Genomic DNA, 21190 nt, shown 5'->3' with positions numbered 1-21190 from the left:
TTGTTCTCTTAATGATGTTAATTGTTTCTCACATCTTAGCCAATATTCATCCCTCAATGTCACTTACATCATTTAGCCCTCATCAACCTAGCAGCTTTCTTTATATCTTCAAGATAAAGTTTTTTACCCGTTAGAGTTATACTGAGTTCACATAAATACATGTTATGTGAGGTAATTACTATGGTAAAACTACAGTGTAAACACGTTTCCAAAAGTAAATCATCTAGCTTATGATGAGGTAGAGGAGCAGTCTTAAAACTTAAGATATTTAGGAGCTGGTATACTTATTTCTACATGACTTTCAACAATGGAATTAAATATTGCAGGGAAAAATGCAGTATCAATATGGGTATTTAAGAATAATATGCAATTTTACAACTTATTTTAAAATTAAGTGTTACAGCAATGCCAATATTACATTTTAGGAAGGCTTGGTGCAGAAAAATAGACATTTCAACCTGATCCAAGAGCAGTATTTCAGAGCAATGCAATGCACTAGTTGGTAATAATGTTAAATAGTACACCCTATTGTGCATGACTCAATTTGCAAAAATGGTGTTTATATAAACAAACAGTCTTGTTTGTACGTTGAAAGCTTATTCAAACTAAATTGAAATGTCCTGGACCTAAAGGCGACAAGTATCAACAACGTTCTTTTAAAGTAAAAAAATACAAAATACACAGTCCAACATTTACAAAACATTACTAGGAGCTTTTTCCTTTGTTTTCCAATTTACCCCATGTTGCTAAAAATATTTTGGTTGTACTGGCGTATGTTTTAGTACCTCTGATACATCTCACAAGAAATTTTCTCTGTCGACACTTATAACTGAGGAATTATTTGAAGCGCTGTATCTCAATTTCTAGTTCTTGGTCACCTCAACCACAGGGTGTCCGACAAGCATGGCATTATCTTGTGGTCTGTTCCTGGGTTTGGCAGTCAAGAGCTGCAGGATAGACACAGCAATGGCATTCTTTGTTTCAGCTGCCTACTTCTCCTTCATGGCAACATCCACAGTAATGTGTCCTTGGTAGAGTAACTGGTGTCTATTACTGCTGTTGAGGATTTCTGGGACAAGGGAGCAATGAAGGGATTGTATTATCATTTATAACAACTGAGTTTCAAGGAGAGTCATAAGCAACTCAAACTGTTAATTCTGTTTCTCTGTCCAGAGATGCTGCCAGACCTGCTGAGTTTCTCCTGCATTGGCAGTAGTTTGCTTTGGAGAATTATTATTTAATTGGATGTTTGTTTGATTTATTTCTGGCTTATTAGGGGGCATAAAAAGTCTGTTAAATTAACTTTTGATTTCATTGATTGCCCTGGGGTGTCTCAGTTTTTCAGTAGTGGTCACTGGACAGCAGTCAGAAACAGGTGGCTAATTTCCTCCCCCTCTCAATAATAAGGATCTTAAGGCACTTTCTGTTGCTCAGCTAAGAATAACTTGGAGTAGTAAGTGAACTCAGGTCTTCCCATACTCTTCTGGCTCACATTGCAATGCTTTATTTACCTACTGAACTAATTAAAGTTGCATTGAATATACAGCACAAAAACCAGCCATTCAGCTGAAATCTCTGGTGCATATGTTCTACACAAGCCTCCTCTCACTTCAGTTCATCTAACTCGACGAGACCTGTCTGTCTCCTTGGTGTACTTGTCAAACTATGCTATTTGTCTCAAACACTCCTATGCATCAGCAAGTTGCAGAAATTCATGTCTTGAACAGCATATTCAAACATGCAGCATTCTGAGCATCAAAAGTAAAAGTAGCTCCTCTGAATGTGAATAATTTATGATTTACAACATTAATGCAGCTTAGACTTGTTTGAAACAGAAGTTGCATGACTATTGTAAATAGAAACAAGGGAACAGTTTATTTTATCATCCAGGTACTGTAACTGTGAAAATGTACAAGTTATAATCCCAACATATTGATTACAAAATACATTTACCTTAGCAGAAACAACCTTTCTGCTGATAGAGGATTTTGACATCATCAACTTGGGTGTTATTCATAAGCCGGCTACGTTCTGCACCATCAGTAATAAAGTCACCTCTCAAGTTCAGCTTCAGGAAGGAAAGAAAATACCAAGTTTTAACTTGAATCATTTACCTTTGTGTATGCTCACTAAGTACTCAGAATGAACATAAAATATAAATTGTCAACTGAGTGCAAGTCATTGGTAAAACTGAATGTGCAAACTCAGACATGGAGCTTCTGCTCAATTGTACTGGATTATTTTGAAATTATTAGGATAAATAGTGCAAAGGATTGTGGAACTTTAAGGGGATATGGTGCTCTGCATGATTCAAATTGATCTTGAGACTAATGCAAAAAATCTCAATGTGCGAAATGCATATACAAAAGCGACATTAGTCTCTGTAATGTAATCACTATTGTGGGTTTCTGTATTTGCACTCAATCGAAGTTGTTTGAGGCAGCTGCAAAAATTAAACTAGATCTTTTGGGTACTGGGTATATTTGGTAAGTTTTACTTTGAAATATACTAAGGAATGATACAATGTGCCCTAATCTAACTAATAGTCTAATAACTGAGTGTTTTTAACAAGTATTTTCAGTCATTTAGGATCAGTTTACTGACACTGATTTAAATGTTTTTTAGAAAAAAATTCAACCCTTAGTATATGTGTATTAATAACACTCTACTACCATACAAATACAAAAGTTATTTTTCAAAAACGCTTTATTTTGACACCGAGATAACAAGGTGTAGAGCTGGATGAACACAGCAGGCCAAGCAGCAGAGGAGCAGGAAAGCTGACGTTTCGGGTCTGGATCCTTCTTCAGCAAACCTACTATCCCACTATCTCTTTATTTTGATACTGTTCAGCTGTGCTGGTTCATAAGCAGACTTCGCATTTGGTTAAGAATTAGAGCAGAAACTCAGGAAAATCAAAATGGGTGCAAATTTGGGTAAAGCAGACGGAAATAAAACAAATACAATCCCACTGTCTACTATTGAATTGAAAACTATAATTTATTCACAGATTTTCACAATTGGGAACAATACAATTGACCTCAATATCCTTTAGCTGGAAAAGGGAAATTGGGGGAGGTGGTTGCAAAATCAGCCATCACTTTGAACTTGATCACAAGCCAATTATTCTTGTTTAAGGAATGTAGGCGAGAACACACCTGGGCATCTACAAATGAATGGTTAATAATTACTGTCCATGATCACGTGAGGACAGAACACTCCAGGTGGTTGTACATACGTTTTTGCTGCTTTCATCAGTCCATTCCTAACTCATAAATACTGAAGTCAATAATTGTATGTTTCTTTATTGAGAGCAGAGGGTAGGTTTGCCCATTAAATTATACCACAGCACATTATTGCTACAAGAAAGGAGAAACAGCTTAAAAACTAGAAGATTAGTTAGAAGGTAGTGCATCTTACATAGATCAGTCAGACTAAAGCCTAAATTTTAGCCTTTAGAAGTTTTCTTGATGTAAAATAATACAAAAATATCCACATAGAAGTTTTTGATCAGACCATTTGTAGGTACTGAATGATCAGCAGGCAAGAAGGATTAAAGGAATGACAGACTGAGATGGCATGATATTGCTAGTTACTTCTCTACATTGTCCTTCTTTAACTACTAACTAATAGAGAGTGTACCAGAAGAAAGGCAAGGCAATTCTGCCTGTGACACGGAATGATTTATTTTGGATTCCAATACCTTACTTAAGAAGAACAATGCAAAAAGAAAAATTGCTAACCATGATTAAAGAAAAGCTTACAATTTGCATTTTGCAATGTTCAGTTTCAAACAACTGAGGCAACTCAAACCCCATCAACTGCACAAAACCATGAGGGGGCCACACTAAGCACTCCGAGGTGGCCACTTTTTACAAAGTTGAAAACTGAAGTTTGACTGAAACGTTACAGCAAAAATTATATCAGACAGAATGCAAGAAACACTATCATGTGAAAATTAATTTAAATTAAAAACTTGGAGAAATACATCATAAGACATTTGGGAACTACTGAAGGCACCATCCTGTCCTAGATAATCACTTTGTGATGCCATACATGAAGTACCAGAAAAACCTTTTGACATGGAACGAATTGTGTAGTTGTAGTACTTTTTAAACAATCTGCAGTCAATGACAATGCTTCTAGGCCAATTCAAATTGTGGAATTAATTGATTTCAAATGGCTAGAGACATTAGTTTTCCCTTTGCTTACTTATCACTGCCAATGCAGTGGACCAATGCATTTGGACAAAATTTAGCAAGCCAACCTCAGTATTTCATGCAGCTAGCGTATGTAATACAGGATGAATTAAATATTAATACTTGAACATAATTTCAAAAAATTGACAGATCTACTGCACTGTACAGCACTGACTGACTGCTTTGATTTTTCACAGTCAGATCCTAAATATAAAGGAAGTGACTCAAATCTATTTTATCATAGAATCCCTACAGCACAGAAGCAGGCCATTCGGTCCATCGAGTTCACACCACCTCTCTGAAGAGCATCCCACCCAAACCCACTCCCCTACCCTATAACCCCACATTTCCCATGGCTAACCCACCTAACCGACATAATCCCTGAACACCTCGGGCAATTTAGCATGGCCAGTCTACCTAACCTACACATCTTTGGGCTATGGGAGGAAACTGAGCACCTGGAGGAAACCCACGCTGACACAGGGAGAATGTGCAAACTCCACACAGTCACCCAAGGCTGGATTTGAGTCCAAGTCCCTGGAACTGTAAAAGATAGCAGTGCTGACCGCTGAGCTACTGTTGAACAACTTGTATCTGTGCTTCTAACACAGAAAAAAGTCCTTCATGGAAAATAGTCAGAGAAAAATCAACACTGATACAAAGCAAGAAACATTAAAGCAAGTGACAGAGCTTGGTCAACGGTAAGTTTTCAGAAGGGTCAAAATTAGAGCAAGAGAGGTGGAGACACCAAGGTTGAAGGTGACTTGCCCTTTAAAACTATTAACATGCAGCTGGTGGGATAAACAACTAAATCACATCCCTTTCAGGTAGGCAAGTTAATGTTGCCTGTTAAAATCCTAAAACTAGATTTTTATCTTGATAAAATAAATCTGAGCTGATTATGTACATGCAAATCAAGGAAAAACACTGGAGAGGGAGAAGGAGAGGTTAGGAAAATATTTCAAATGGCAGGATTCTATAATCAAATAGTTTGAAAATCAACCAAAAGAAAATCTCTTATCCCTGAATTTGGATTGGTAATGTGCATAAACACATTACATAAAAAAAAACTAGAGCACTGCAGATGCTGGAAATCAGAAACAAAAACAGAAATTGCTGGAAAATCTCAGCAGGTCTGGCAGAATCTGTGGAAAGAAAGCAGAAATAACATTTAATTCCAGGGACCCTTCTAGACTTGCTCAGTTTTTCCAGTAATTTCTGTTTTTGTTCATACACATTACATGTCATATCTTTAAATCTCATAGATTAGACATGATCACACTTTATACTCAAAAAATGTTGGCACTTCATCATGTATATTTCTTGCTGTTCTCAGTGGGACTGATGTACTGTTATTTGGCACATAACTGATTTGCACATGGTACCACAACAATTGGCCTGAGCTATCTACAATAATATTATGCATAAACAAATATTTATACTGTAACACTTGGTGGGTGGTGCTAAACCATTATACAGGGACTCAAACCTATAAAAATTGGGGAACCAAAAACCAACAAAGCAAGATTGAGCAAGGAAACTGATGGGAGATACAGGTAAAGATTTTAAGGATTCCATATCTTTATTTTATTTTCCTTCATTTTTTCAAAGACACGGACATCACTAGCAGGGACGGTATCTGTTACCAACTCTTAATTGTTTTGGAGAACAGTTATTACTCAACCACATTACTAACAGTTTGGAGTCACGCTTTTCTTGGGGACATAAACAGTTAAAAATTTGGTAGAGCCGAATATGATGTTTTGAAAATAAGGCTTCAGTTCGGTAAACATTTTTTTTTTGGGGGAGGATAGGGGAAGAAAGTGAGGGATGCGGAACTTGATAGACATTAGAATTCCGGACCGAAGGAGTTCGACAAGGTGAAAAACAGGTCAGACGCACAGAACATTTGAGCAATAAATTCCCGAGATGTGATTTGGGATTTGGGATTTTAATACCTTCAGCGTACAAACAGTGGCGCGACAGGGGAAAGAGTTTTTTTTTTAAAAATACAGAATTAGAAATAGACAGATACATGGCAAAGAGAACATCACAACCTACTTCGACCTGCGCGGAAGACAGGTGGGAAATTCTTGGCTTCTGCCAAGATTGTCCCGCCCATAATCACAGTGAAGGGAATACCTACTGTTCCGGCAAAATTCCGAATTTACTGAAGCAGCAGGAACGAAGAGCGGAGCTGGAATGTGGTTCCCAGACTTGCAGCACAGACTCCGGCTACTTCCCGGACGATGGTCCCGAGGCCGGGACAAAATCGAAGCTCTTTAGGCGGTACAGGGTGTTAGTGCACCCGCTAGGACACAGCATTATCGGACTGAAATCATCTGTCCACACATACCTGCCGAACAAGTCAAAATTTTCACCGCAAAACCATCAACTCTCACTTCCCTCCGTCCTGTTTAAAATACACCAACTGTTCTCCGGGGACCTTCCTGCCACCGGCGCAGATCTTTAGCTTTCTTCAGAGGTGCCTGTTGTCCTTCCATGTCAGAGCGACGGGATATTGAATCGTTGTTTTCCGCTCAGATAAATCGCAAATCGGCCCGGATTAAATCCGTTCGTATTTAATTTCTTGAATCAGTTCAGGTGGTTGTGGAAAGGACAGGCCATGACGTAAATAGAGATGGTCGCGGCCAAGGTAAGGACCCCAGGAGTTTGACCGCGCGCGAGTGGAACATGGAGAGGAGACCTAACATATTGCTGACAGGTAGGAGGCCGAGTAACTCAAACCTCACCAACAAGTTATGCTTTTTTTCGTACCATGCTAAGTATTTTTCTTTGCCATTTTTGTTGTTTCCCGTTATGGCACCAAAACAAAAAGGGAAAGGTGACTCGACCATGGCTAGTAAGGGAAAAAGGGGATAGTATTAGATCCAAGGAAGCTGCATAGAAGTTGGCTGAAAATCGCAGACCTGAGGAGTGGGAGCAGTCTAGATTTCAGCAAAGGACAACAAAGGGTTTGTTTAAGAGGAGGAAAATGTCAAAGTTTGCTGATGGCACTAAGATGAGTAGTAGAGCAGAAGACACTGGAAATCTGCAGAGGGATATAGATAGGTTAAGTGAGTGGACAAGGGTCTGGTAGATGGAGTATAATTTTGGTAAATATGAGGTCATCCATTTTGGTAGGTATAACAGCAAAATGGATTATTATTTAAATGGTGAAAAATTGCAGCAAGCTGCTGTGCAGAAGGACCTGTGTGTCATTGTGCTTGAATCACAAAAGTTGGTTTACAGGTGCACCAGCTAAATAAGAAGGGAAATGGAATATTGTCCTTCCTTGCTAGAGGGATGGAGTTTACAAACAGGGAGGTTAAGTAGCAGCTGTATCGGGTACTGGTGAGGCCACACCTGGAGTACTGTGTACGGTTTGGTCTCCTTACTTGAGAAAGGATGCGTTGGCACTGGAGGGGGTGCAGAGGAGATTTCACTAGGTTGATTCTGGAGGTGAGAGGGTTGGCTTATGCAGAGATTGGGTAGCCTGGGACTATGCTCAATGGAATTTAGAAGAAGTGGGGGGAACCATACCAGAACACACACACAATTATGAAGGGAATAGATAAGATAGAAGCAGGCAGGTTGTTTCCACTGGCAGGTGAAACTAGAAACTAGAACCTCAAAATAAGGGGGCAGCAGATTTAGGATTGAGTTGAGGAGGAACTTCTTCACCCAAAGGGTTGTGAATGTGTGGAATTTCCTGCCCAGTGAAGCAGTTCGGGTAGGTTCGTGGAATGTTTTAAAAATAGATTTTTGAACAGTAAAGGAATTAAGGGTTATGGGGCGTGGATGGGTAAGCGGAGCTGAGTCCACAAAAAGATCAGTCAGGATCTTATTGAATGGCGGAGCAGGTTTCATGGGCTAAATGGCAAATTCTGGGCTCCTATTTCTTATGCTTTTATCAATAGAGTACAAGAACAAACTTGCAGGGTGTGAACAAACTGATTGTAAAAGCTTTTATTGTGATGTGAAGTGAAAAAGATTGGTGGAGACAAATGTTGGTCTATTACAATCAGAAACAGGGTAAGTTATAATGGAGGACAAAGTAATGACAAACCAATTAAATGCGTATTTTGGTTCTGTGTTATAAAGGAGAACTCAGTAACCGCCTACTGAGAGGGTGGAATCAAAGGAAATCTGTGTTATTAGGGAAATTTATGGGACTAAAGGTCCATAAATCCCCAGGGCCTAAATATCTACATCACAGAGTACCTAAGGAAGTGGCCCGAGGAAAAACTGAACGCATTGGTCATCTTCCAAGATTTTTTAAAACTCTGGAACAATTAGAATAGTTTGAAGAGTAAGCTAACATAACCCAACTATTTGAAAAAAGGAGGTAGAGAAAAACAGGTGGTATAGACCAGTTAGCCTGATATTTATAGTAAGGTAGAGTCAATTATAAAAGATATAGTAACAGAGCACTTGGAAAAGTGACAAGATCAGACAGAATCAGCATGATTTGACAAATCTACTGGAATTTTTTTGAAGCTGTAACTAGTAGAGTTGATAAGGGGGAGCCAGTGGATGTGGTTTACTTGGACATTCAGAAGGCTTTTGATAAGGTCCCACACAAGAGATTATTATGTAAAATGAAACTGTATGGGATTGGGGGTAGTGTACTGATGTGCCAACTGGTTGGCACACAGGAAACAAAGGTTTTACTAAAACTATCCAAAGCACTCCTCAGACCACGGTTTGAATGCTGTGAATAGTTTTGGACCCCTTACCTGAAAAAAGAAATACTGACATTGGAGGCAGTCCAGAGAAGGCTGATACCAGGTATAGAGAGACTGTTTTTGTGAGGACAGGTTGAGTAGATTGGGCCTGTTTTCATTGGAATACAGAAGAATGAGAAATGCCCTTATTGAAACATATAAGATTCTTAGATGACTTAACAGGTTAGATATGGAAGGATGGTTTCCTCTTCCAGGACCAGAGGACATAATCTCAGAATACGGTGTCACATTTTTAAAACAGATGAGCAATTTCATTTCCCAGAAGGTTGTGAATCTGTGGATCTCTTTACCAAAGAGGCCTGTGCCATTAAATATATTCAGAGATTGAGAGAGGTAGATTTTTAATCAGTGAGGGAATCAAGAGTAATGGGGAAAAGGCAGGAAAGTGAGTTGAGGCTTATCAGATCAGTGGTGATCTCATTGAATTGTGGAGCAGATTGATGGCTGAATGGCCTACTTCTGCTCTTAAGTCTTATGGTCTAAAGAGTAAGAATAAACAGGTAATTTTGAGTGGTAGCTAGTGACTTGTGAGGTATCACAGGATTCAGTGTTTGGACTCCAACTATTCACAATATAATGATTTGGGCAAGGTAACTAAATGTAATATTTCCAAGTCTGCAGATACACAAAGCTGGGTGGGACGGTGAACTGTGAGGAGGATGAATAGGTGCTTTAGTGTGATTCGGACAAGTTGAGTGAGCAGGCAAATGCATATCAGGTGACGTATAATGTGGATAAATATGAGGTTATCCACTCTAACGAAAACAGGAAGGCAGATTATTATTTGAATGAGAATAGATTGGGAAAGGAGGTGGTACAACAAGACCTAGGCGTCCTTGTACACCAGTTCCTGAAAGTTAACACGCAGATGCAACAGGAAGAAGTCACATTCTATGTTGGCCTTCGTAATGAGAGGATTTGAATACAGGAGTAAGGCTGTGTTGCTGCAATTGTACAGGGCCTTGGTGAGACCACACCTGGAGTACTTTGTGCAGTTTTGGTCTCCTTATCTAAGTGCACTCTCTTGATAGCAAGAATCGAAGGTTTACCATATTGATTCCTGGAATGGCAGGATTGACATATGAAGAAAGCTGGATCAGTTTGGACTATATTCAGTGGAGTTCAGAAGAATGAGAGGTGATAAAGTATCATAGAAACCTATAAAACTTTGAAAGGACTAGACAGGGTACACACACAAAGAATGTTCCTGATTACCAGGGAGTCCAGAAAGAGACGTCACGGTTTAAAGATACAGCATAGGCCATTTCAGACTGAGATGGGCTTCGCCCAGAGATTCGTGACCTGGTGGAGATCTCTGCCACAGAAACTGATTGAGACCAAAACATTGAATTGTTTCAAAAAAGAATTGTGTGTAGTCTTAAGATCTAAAGTGATAAGAAGGTATGGAGATAAAATGGCAACAGGATAGTGAGTTGGATAATCAGCCATGACCATATTTAATGGTGGAGGATGCTCAAAGGTCTGAATAGCCTACTCCTGCTCTTATTTTCAGTGTTTCTATGCAGTTCAATTAATTCCCACAATGCATTCAAATGGAATAAGTTTTTCCTAAAATGAAAACTGTTTAAATGAGATTTTGATCTACAATGTCAGTTATTCCTAATGAACCATGTATAGTATTTTTCTAAAATGTTTGCAATTTTTTTGGAACCTTTAATATAAAACAAATTCCCATTTGCAACCCACTGCACTCCAGGAGCTTATCACTCAAAAGTTGATACTGAGATCAAGAAGATGGCCTGAACACACGTGATCAAACATCTGGCCAAAGAGATCAATTTTAAGGGACATCTTAGAAGACGTGCAGAGGTTTGTAGCCTGGATTTTAAGGAATGCAAATTTCTTGGAATGTCTTCAGGCTAGGAGAGTTTACTGAGATGGTGAGAATTAGATTCATCAGGATTTGAATGTGATCAGGATTGTAAACCGGGAGGTATTGGGAACTCATTCATTCATTGAACACAGAGTGATTTAGTCATGCACAACACATGACAAAGCTGAACTTGCATGAATGCACAGCATTTACAGCACAGAAACAGACCATTGTGTTCAACTGTTTCCAAGCTCGTGTTTGTGTCCTGCTGCCCATCATTCCTCATCTAATCTAACAGTATCATATTCTCTTCCCTGAGATTAGAACAGTTTTCTTTTGCTGGTCTGTGAAATGTGGAATTATTTTCACCAAGAAGCTGTTGACACTGGGCTATTGGATTTATACAGGGCAGAGTTAGATAAATGTTAAAAAGACAAGGAAGTCAAAAATTGGGGGAGGGTCAGACAAGAAACTGGAGTTGAGACATGCAACAAGCTTGAAGGAGTGAAAGGCCTGCTTCTGCTCTGAAGTCCTGGGTCCCTAAATCTTGCTCAGCCTGATACAATAACCAGAAGAGGGTGATATTGGTGTGGAGTTTGTTGGAAGGTTGGATGATAATGGCTTTTGTGTTAATAGGAGATTATCATCAGAAACATAGACTGTGTATAGCAAACACCTCAAATCCATCGAGAGTTGTCAGCAGCACTGCCTTCGCAAAATCCTACAAATCCACTAGCAGGAGAAACATACAAGCAAGAATGCTCTCTCCCAGGCCAATATCCTCAGTATTGAGGCACTGGACATGTACCACCAGCTGTAGGCCACTTTGTCCGTATGCCTGACACAAGACTCCCTGAACAAGTGGCCTAATCCAAGCTCTCTAGTGGTAAGCGATCACTAGGAGGTCAGAAGAAATGCTACAAGGACATTCTGAAAACCTCTTTAAACAAATGCATTAACCTCACCGACACATGGGACTTGCTTGCCCAAGAAAGTACAAACTGGAGAAGAAGCATCTGCGAAGGCACCAACTACTTCAAGCATCATCAAATTGAGCACGTGGAGGCCCTGCTGAAACAGTGGAAAGGGTGCAGAGAACCAGATTATCCCACCAACCCACATTCTCAAACACCACCTGCCCTACCTGTGCCAGAGTCTGCAGCTCCTGGATTGGACAATTCAGCAACTGCGGAACCACCCCACCTCCTCTCGGAGTGGAATCAAGTCATCCTTTGTCCTGGGGGACTAGCAAAGAAGGAAAAATAAACTGAAGAGAATTGTAACTTCCCTATGACTGGATTGTACTCTTTGAACTTAGGAAATAAAACATGGAAGGGTGGAGAGTTCAGTCTGGATGCTATCAGCATACATGTAAAAGTTGACTCAATTTTGTTATCATGAATCAGAGCATGTAGAAATAAGGGAGAATAGCTTCAGGATTATTCATTAAGTTTCAATGGCTTGGTGGAGGGAGAAGTCTTTGCTTGCAATCCTGTGGCTCCATTCTGAGGATAAGAGTGGAACCAAATTAGATCAGTTTTGTTTTAGTGGAGGAGAAGTGTTAAAGAATTGTTTGGTCAACTGCATCAATAACTGCAGACACATGAAGGATGATGAGAAGGTATAACATCATGGTAGTTAGGAATAGTTAGGTGTTTGTTTTTTGTCCTGTGTAGTAGACTTGCTGGACAAGGGACCTTTCTCTGTGCTGTAGACATCTATTACTCTATGGTCACATTGACATGAGGTGAATTCATAACTTGATTAAGGTGATGGCAGGGGAGAAATATTACAGAGGAAAATGGGAATAGCTCTTGGAGGTGAAAACACCTTGAAGGACTTTGGACAGGAACTTTGAAGTTGAAGAAGGGGAGCAGTAGTTGAGGAAAGGTAAACAATTAGCAATGACAGCTCGTATGGTGATTGAGGGAATTTGGATGGTCAACAGTTTATTGGAATGTCATCAAGGGAGTAGAAGGTGTGCCTCATGGACAAAAAAGATAGGCTAGAGGTTGTCAAAGACAGAGGTTTCGGGTTGAGGTAGAGGAAGGGAGTTTGACTTGACAGGCTGACTGATGTAGCAGATGCAGCTGAGCAGTTGGACAAAGTAATTCATAAGCTGCTCACATAAGGGCAAGGTGTTTCAGGAGATAATGGTAGAGAAAGGCTGGTTATTAACTTTGCTCTCCAACGTAATCCTGAAATAGTGAGCAGTTTTTGCAGATAGGTTTGAAGCCAAGTAGCATCTGATATGGTTCTGCTTGACCCATTTTTGAATAATTAATTCAATTTGTATACGAGCTAATGCTGAAGTCTGCACCTGTTGGATTTGAGGAACGTGGTTAGGACAAAGAATGGAGTGAGAGACAGTAAGGACTGAGGAAGAGACTATCAAAGATGAAGATGGTGGAATATAAGTTTCAAGAAGTGTGAGCATCCATCTTCAATAGTTTTGTTTCTTGTAGCCTAATGTTTTGCCCAGCAGATTAAGGCATCACCATACAGTTAGTTCCATAAATATCATGAGTCATATTGCTTAAGGTTTAGCCTGGATTGCAGATACTGAACCTTCACACTGCTGTTTTAATGGTACATCATAATATTGGTCACATTTATTATTTTGACAGGTACTCCAGGTGTTGGAAAGACTACCCTTGGTAAAGAATTAGCTGGAAGAACTGGATTTACATACATTAATGTGGGAGAACTTGCAAAAGAAGGTGAACATGAATGGGAAAAAAACTATTTCAAAATATTAATATGGTAATTGCTGGATAAAATGAGTTATCATATAATCTAACCAGTTTATACTTCAATTTCATTTGGCTACTGGAATTGTCTGCTGTCAGATCTTGTACAAATCCACTTGTTCGTGAAAAAAGATTGGTAATTCTGGAGAGCTGGACTCGATAATACTGCTCAATAGTATATGCTGTTAATCTTGATTAACGTGACTGTCTGTCTGTCTGTCTTTTAATTTCTTGACTAATTTTCCACACATTAAGGTACAGTGGAATATTATTTATCATTAGGTGATGGAGCTTTTTGAATCCAAACAAGATGTTAACCCAGTACTGAATTTTTGAGAGTTGCAGAAGGGATTTTCATAATTCAAGTGAATTCTTCTTGCCTTAGTATTATCAAAAGGAATGCATTTATTCACTTTCAAAATATGTAGCAGTTAGTAAAGGTCTTATGTTTGCGTAGAGATTTTTTTTAGATCTGCAATTCCAGGATGCAAAATGTTAGTAAAAGCACAGGGTGATAAAAAATATTTGTGTTGGATAATACAGGACATAGCTGATACTATTTTCATAGCGATTCTCACACCTCTGCATCAGTTTATCTGAGCAATGCAACTGCCTAGTGGTATTATCATTGGACTATTAATCCAGATGTTCTGGGACCCAGGTTCAAATCGAGCCCTGGCAGATGGTGAAATTTGAATTCAATAAAAAAAATCTGGAATTAAGAGTCTAATGATCACCATGAATCCATTGTCAATTGTTGGAAAAACCCACCTGGTTCACTAACGTCCTTTAGGAAGGAAACTGCCGTCCCCGCCTGGTCAGGTGTATATGTGACTCCAGACCCACAGTAATGTGGTTGACTCCTAAGTGTCCTCCTAGCCTTGAGAGATGGGCAATAAATGCTGGTCTAGCCAGCGAAGCCCTCATCCCATGAATGAATAAAAATTTCTTTTGTCAAGACTTGAACACAATGTAGTTGTACAAGTAAATCAATAGACATTTTGCATTCGGCAAAACAATGAAAAGTAATAATCACTGCTCAGTCCTGTCATTTTTTTCAGGGTTTTATATATTTTTCATACTGCTACAGTTATATATTTTGCTTCCACAACACTTGCAAAGTGTGTGTTTAATGTAATTCAACTGATTGAAAATATGATGTAAACTGTGTTGTGTTTCTAATGTTCTTGTAAAGGTAATCTTTATGAAGGCTATGATGAGGAATACTCGTGTCCCATTCTGGATGAAGACCGGGTGAGGTTGCGATGTACTGTAATGCAAAATAAATTTGAACAAAATAATTTTTCCATGTCGATTCTTTTGTTTAGATGTGTAGTTGCTGCTAATTTTATAGTATCTCCTTGAGATTTTGGATTCCGATTAAATTGATCGGGTTCATAGAGCCTAGACAGCTATACAAACTTCCAACGACCTTTTTCTGATTTGGATATAGTTTGAGTGGGGCGAAATGAACTTCTTGATGCCTAAGCAGACATTTTTTTTTACCTGTTCTCAGCTCAATATTTAAATATTTAATGACTGTCTCTTGGTTTATGACTATATTTAAAAATATAGGAGTCAACTAAAGTTCAATTTGGAATTTAATTTATTTTCCTTCATTCATTTACACTTGGAATATGGTGTTCAGTTCTGGATACCACACCTTGTGATGGCCATATAGGCCTCAGATTTAGTACAATGTATAATTACTAGAATTATATCAGAATTCCAAGGAGGAGTTTTACACAAATTAGGGATGTATTCCTGGGAAGGTTATGAGGTGACTTGATTGAAGCTTTCAAGATATTGCAGGGAACTTGTACAGTAGAGACAGACAAACTATTTCTGCTGGTTGGGAAATCTAAAGAGAGCCTAAAAATGAGAGTCAGGCCTTTGCAGGAGCAAAGTCAGGAAATGTCTCTATATATAAAGGGTAGTAGATGTTCTAGCCGCTGCTCTGTAAGTGTCAGTTGAAGCTGAGTCAGTTTTTAAGTTTTTTTCCTGAGATTGATGTCTTTCAATGTCTTAGATTAATAGAAATCTGTGGGACAAAGTTTGGCTTATGAAGTCAGGTCACAGATCAGCCAGGATCTCATTGAATAGCGGAACAGACTCAAGGGGCTAAATCATCCACTGTTATTCCTATAATTTTCTTTCTTGCCCTCCTCGACCAAATATATATTTTAATATATTTCAGCTCATGATGTCAGCTGTTAAAATTTTAATCTTTCACAAGAATAAGTAAATCCCTAACATATTCTTGTCTCGCAGTGTATGCGATCAATTTCTGACCTGTTTATTTTTAGATCATGCTCCAGTAAGTCAAATGAATTACTGGTTTAAAAAAATACTCTGCATGATGTATTAATGTGATGACCCCCAAGTCTGTATGTTGTTTTTTTGTTCTGTCTCCCTTTTTTATCTTTGTTTGTGCTTCTGCTTGTCAGCTATGGCTCAACAGGCTTCAGCAACACTTTTTAGTGCATCTTCCAAGTGGCCATTTTGTGCCATCTGTGTGTTACATTGGCAGGAGTAAAGATCCGTCTGGAGTAAAGCTGTTCAGTGCCTTTGCTCAATATCCAAACGGCGCAAGTAACTGGATAGTGGTTATAGAAACATAAGATAGGAGCAGGAGGAGGCCATTCAGCCCTTTGAGCCTGCTCCGCCATTCTTCACGATCATGGCTGATTGTTCAACTCAATAGCTTAATTCTGCTTTCTCCCCATAACCTTTGATCCCATTTGCCCCAAGTGCTACCTCTAGTCACCCCTTGAATACATTCAATGTTTTGGCATCAACTACTTCCTGTGGTAATTCCACAGGCTTATCACTCATTGGGTGAAGAAATATCTCCTCATCTCCGTCCTAAATCGTCTACCCTGAATCCTCAGACTGTGACCTGTGGTTCTGGACACACCCTCTACCAGGAACATCTTGCCTGCATCTACCCTGTCCGGTCCTATTAGAATTTTTGTAGGTCTCTGTGAAATCCTCCCTCATTCGCCTGAATGCTAGCAAAAACAATCCCAACCTAGTCAGTCTCTCCTCATATGTCAGACCCGCCATCCCTGGAATCAGCCTGGTAAACCTTTGCTGCACTTCCTCGAGAACAAAAGCATCCTTCCTTAGAAAAGGAGACCAAAACTGCACACAATATTATAGGTGTGGTCTCACCATGGCCCTGTACAACTGCAACAACACATCCCTGCTCCTGTATTCAAAACCTCTCGCAATGAAGGCCAACATGCCATTTGCCTTCTTTACCACCTGCTGTGCCTGCATGCTTACCTTCAGCAACTTGTGCACAAGGACACCCAGGTCCCGCTGCACACTCCCCTCTCTCAATTTACAGCTATTCAGGTGCCTCCTTGTTTTTGCTTCCAAAGTGAATAACCTCATTGATTTATCCACTCACCCATCCTGTCGAAATCATGCTGAAGGATCCTTGTCACATTTCACCCTCCCACCCAACTTGGTATCATCTGCAAACCTGGAGATGTTACATTTTGTTCCTTCATTCAAATCATTAATATATATTGTGAATAGCTGGGGTCCCAGCACCGATCCCTGTGGCACCCCAGTAGTTACTGCCTGCCAATTTGAAAAAGACCCATTAATATGATCAGAAATTTGCCGAGTTCCACCCCATCCACCAAACATGAAGACATTAAGATTAATTTTAACACCACATCGTGCTCTGAACTCAGTGCAGATGTGGAATAGACTGGGATTATACTCATTGGAATTCAGAAGAATGACGGGAGATCTTGTAGAAACATTATAAGATTATGAAGGGAATAGATAAGGTGCAGGCAGGGAGGTTGTTTCCACTAGCAGGTGAAACTAGGACTAGAGGGGATCACCTCAAAATAAAGGGAAGCAGATGTAGGACTGAGGTCAGGAGGAACTTCTTCACTCAAAGGGTTGTGAATCTGTGGAATTCCCTGCCCAGTGAAGCAGTTGAAACTACCTCGCTGAATGTTTTTAAGGCAAGGCTAGATAAATTTTTGAACAGTAAAGGAATTAAGGGTTATGGTAAGTGGGCGGGTAAGCGGAGCTGAGTCTCAAAAAGATCAGCCATGATCTTATTAAATGGCGGGGCAGGCTCGAGGGGCCAGATGGCCTACTCCTGCTCCTGGTTCTTATGAACCTGTTCACATTGCTAAGTGAAATATTTATCCACTCATTCATTGAAGGATTTTTTTGTGAATACTATTACATGCTGAGCTTCACCCAGACACAAATGTTTTACAGCACAGTGATAATTCTACTGTTTTAATTTTGAGCCAAAATTTCCGTATCTGTATCTTTGCACATGTGTAAGCACCTGTGTGTGTTTGTTATCAATTATAGAAGACTCATATGATTTTAACTTCTAGAATAATCTGATTTTCAGGTAGTTGATGAGCTTGATGATAAGATGAGTGAAGGTGGGATAATTGTGGATTACCATGGTTGTGACTTCTTTCCGGAGCGCTGGTTCCACATTGTGTTTGTACTTCGTACAGATAATTCAATTTTATACGACCGATTGGAAAACAGGTACTAAATGTTTAACATGATATTTATGTTCATTTAAAATTCACTTTAGTCTCGGTGCACATTTGCACTGTTTACATAAAAGTCTTTTCCTCTTTAGCCACATAGAAAAAAAAATCATCCTACGGACTCAGTATTTTTCTTAAGGCCATGGAACAGATAATTGTACGTAATGGTAAATAATATTGTTTCCCAGACACTGGCCATCTTCCTGTACCTTGTTCAAGTGGCTAATAATTTTTCAGCTCTTGTTCTGCATGTCAGCAGGCTATATGAACTCAATGGTAAATTCAGTTGAGCTCAGTCTTGTTTTTAAACCCAGTTTTCACACAAGCATGTTTGGGAGACTCTGCTGTGCTGGATACCAGTCAGGAGAAGGGACTGTCTTCACCCTTCTCAACCTGTCTTCTTCGGTTGACACAGTTGACTGCACCAACCTCACCAATACTTCTTGGTTGTTATCAAGCTGGGTGGGAGTGTGCTTTCTTGATTCCCTTTCTTAATCATCTAATCATAAACACTTGAAATGGCTTCTCATCCTGCTCCTTCATTACTCCCAGTTTTGTACCAACAAAACACCATTAGTTCCTCTCCTCTTTCTCATTCATATGCTGACAAAACCTGGTTCTTCCTTAGTGCCACATCTTTAGATTCCTGCACTGACTCTAAAATGTCTGACTACTTGATATCCAGTTCTGGATTAACAGAAATTTCCTCCAGATAAATTATTCAGAATGATGAAGCCACTGTCTGCAGCCCTCTCCACAAACTGTTTGCTAACCAATTACTCCCAACCCTCTCCCTGGCAGCCTTACTGCCATATTTGACGCTGAGATAAAGTTGTGACCACGTCCATCACCAAGACCACAGATTTTCACCTCAGTACTTTTGCCAGATCCAGGTCCTATCTCGAGTTACCTGCTGAAACCCTCAAGCCTACCTATGTTACATCTGCACCTGTCTGTTCCAATGCTTTACTGGCTGGCTTCTCATGCTGTACCCTCTTTAAACTTCAGATCTCCCAAAACTCTGGTGCCAGTGCCTTAACTTGTACTAAGAGTGATTGATATTCTATCACCTTTAGCTCACCAATGTTCATTGGCTTTCTTTAAGCAACTCCTAAATCTCGGAATTTCCATCCTTGTTTTCAAATCTCCCATTGCTTTGTCCCTCGATGTATCTGTAACTTCCTTTAGCATTGTCCTAGATAATCGTTGTGACCCTCCATTTCTAGTTTTTCAAGTATTTCCAATTTTAATCATTGCACTATTGGCAGCCATGCTTTCAGCTATCAAGGTCATAAACAGTAGAATTCCCTTCTGAAACCTCTCTTCCGACCTTTAACATGTTCCATAAAACCTAACTCTTTGACCAAGTTTTAGTTCATCTATCCTAATATTTCCTAATGTGACTGTCAAATTTTGTTTCATACTGCTCCTTTTATGCGGTTTGGGATGTTTTACTCTGTTATATGGGCCACATAAATGCAAGCTGTCTTGACGTTACTTTTTAATCATTTTTCAATGCCAGGTATTTTGATGTGCATTGTAGTATTTCTGCTCCTTTGTCTGAAATTAGGTAATACAGCACAGACTTTAGATCAAATCTGAGACGATAATTGGCAAGGTTGGATACAGTGGCTTAATTTCTGTACTATAGGAAATGACAATTGACATTTGAATTTACTTTCAGGAGTTACAGTGGAAAGAAACTTGAGGACAATATACAGTGTGAGATTTTCCAGACTATATATGAAGAGGCTATGGAGTCGTATCAGGAGGAGATTGTCCATCAGTTACCCAGTAATATACCGGAGGACCTGGAAAGAAATTTGGATCAGATCGTACAATGGATTGAACGGTGGATGAAAGATAACAATTGAATTTTGGCAATTATAAATGTCCTTGTGCTAAGAAAATGGACTTGCGTACAAATGCCAAATGTAATCTGACAAAATTGCGGATTTTCTTTGAGCTGTCTTTACAGTGGTATTTTCAGCAGCAGAAGAACAAAGGACTTTTAGGCTATATAGAGATTTAATTAATTATCAGATATTTACATTCAAAATTCAGTGGTGCACATTGTATATATTTTGCTTATGGATTAACATTTATGAAGACAGACTGTATTTTTTCATTTATAAATCCAGTGCCTATTCTAAATGAACTACTTATGTAGATAAGACTTTAAAAAATGATCAATGCATAAAATATTGTACATTGAGAACAGATACAAGTTGCAGAAGCTTTTCATCAGGACAAATGCAAGAAAGCCAAATTTACACCAGCTGTATTCCCAGTGCTTCGTTCGTGGCAGTGCCTCGACTAACCAGAGTAAACTTGCCAACCAATCAGAATCTTTTTCTCCCGTGGTGTAAATTATTGGTTGTCCAAATTTGGCAAACTTATGTTCGTGCTGACAAATAAGTTCTAGACGTATTCAAGATACATATTCCATGTTTCCCTTTGAAAGGAGAAAGGCAAGATTAATTAAGAACGCTGAGGTATTAAACTTGAACAGGAAAGCTTGATACAATACTGCACCAACGTGAAAAGGTGACTGAGTATTTGTTCAAAGTAGATGTAACCATTCATTCAAATTTAATATGTTTTAATTTACTCACTTGGTGTTAGATTTTAAATTAAAATCAAAATAGTACTCCATGCATAAAGTACTCATTCAATTTTCTCTGTTCTAATTTATCAACTCCAATAAAAAGAATTGGTCATGACTCCTCGATAATGTATATCACTGCGTTATTTGGCTTTTCCTTTACTGTTTTTCCATTAACCAGAAGGAATGTCCTGATGAATTAATTCAATAGGTTCAGTTTGATCTATTTCAACACTGTATGTTGTCCTCAAGTTTCTTTCCATTGTAACTTCTGAAAATAAATTTAAATGTCAATTATCATTTCTTATTGTACAGAAACACAAGACACAAAAAGTCATTTTCTATTTAGCAGAAATGTAAACTTTTCAAGTTTAAAAGTTTGGAATAGTGATATCAAACTGACTTTGATATTTCTAGAACAAAATGTTCAATAGAAAAATTACAACAGGCATGATTTTTTTTTTAAAATCCCCCTGCCACCATATTCTTTTCGGTATTGGGTCTGAT

At 39.0% G+C, this 21190-nt stretch overlaps 2 protein-coding genes across 6 annotated transcripts in view; one reads left to right on the top strand and one right to left on the bottom strand.

Annotated features, from left to right (window-relative positions):
* rad17 (RAD17 checkpoint clamp loader component) overlaps window positions 1-6736 on the bottom strand; it is a 52375-nt gene extending 45639 nt beyond the window's left edge. For 4 of the 5 annotated variants that reach the window (XM_048595175.1, XM_048595179.1, XM_048595178.1 and 1 more), the window contains exons 1-2: window positions 6556-6736; window positions 1954-2068 (exon numbers count right to left, since the gene is read on the bottom strand). In XM_048595175.1, the coding sequence (XP_048451132.1) occupies window positions 1954-1998 (45 nt within the window). In that variant the 5' untranslated portion in view covers window positions 1999-2068; window positions 6556-6736. Of the gene's footprint in view, window positions 1-1953; window positions 2069-6345 lie in introns of all 5 variants that reach the window. The other variant, XM_048595176.1, reaches the window with a different exon arrangement.
* Window positions 6235-20801, top strand: ak6 (adenylate kinase 6). Its single transcript, XM_020530891.2, has 6 exons — window positions 6235-6658; window positions 6799-6924; window positions 13409-13501; window positions 14727-14785; window positions 17928-18073; window positions 19763-20801. The coding sequence occupies exons 1-6, from the start codon at window positions 6235-6237 to the stop codon at window positions 19950-19952; spliced, it is 1038 nt and encodes a 345-aa protein (XP_020386480.2). The 3' UTR covers window positions 19953-20801.
* Window positions 20802-21190: the final 389 nt, after the last annotated feature.

The sequence above is a fragment of the Rhincodon typus genome, chromosome 3 (assembly GCF_021869965.1).
Source record: "Rhincodon typus isolate 14 chromosome 3, sRhiTyp1.1, whole genome shotgun sequence".
Lineage (NCBI taxonomy): Eukaryota > Metazoa > Chordata > Chondrichthyes > Orectolobiformes > Rhincodontidae > Rhincodon > Rhincodon typus.
The sequence above is the reverse complement of the archived record's forward strand: the minus strand, read 5'-3'. Positions and strand labels throughout refer to the sequence as shown.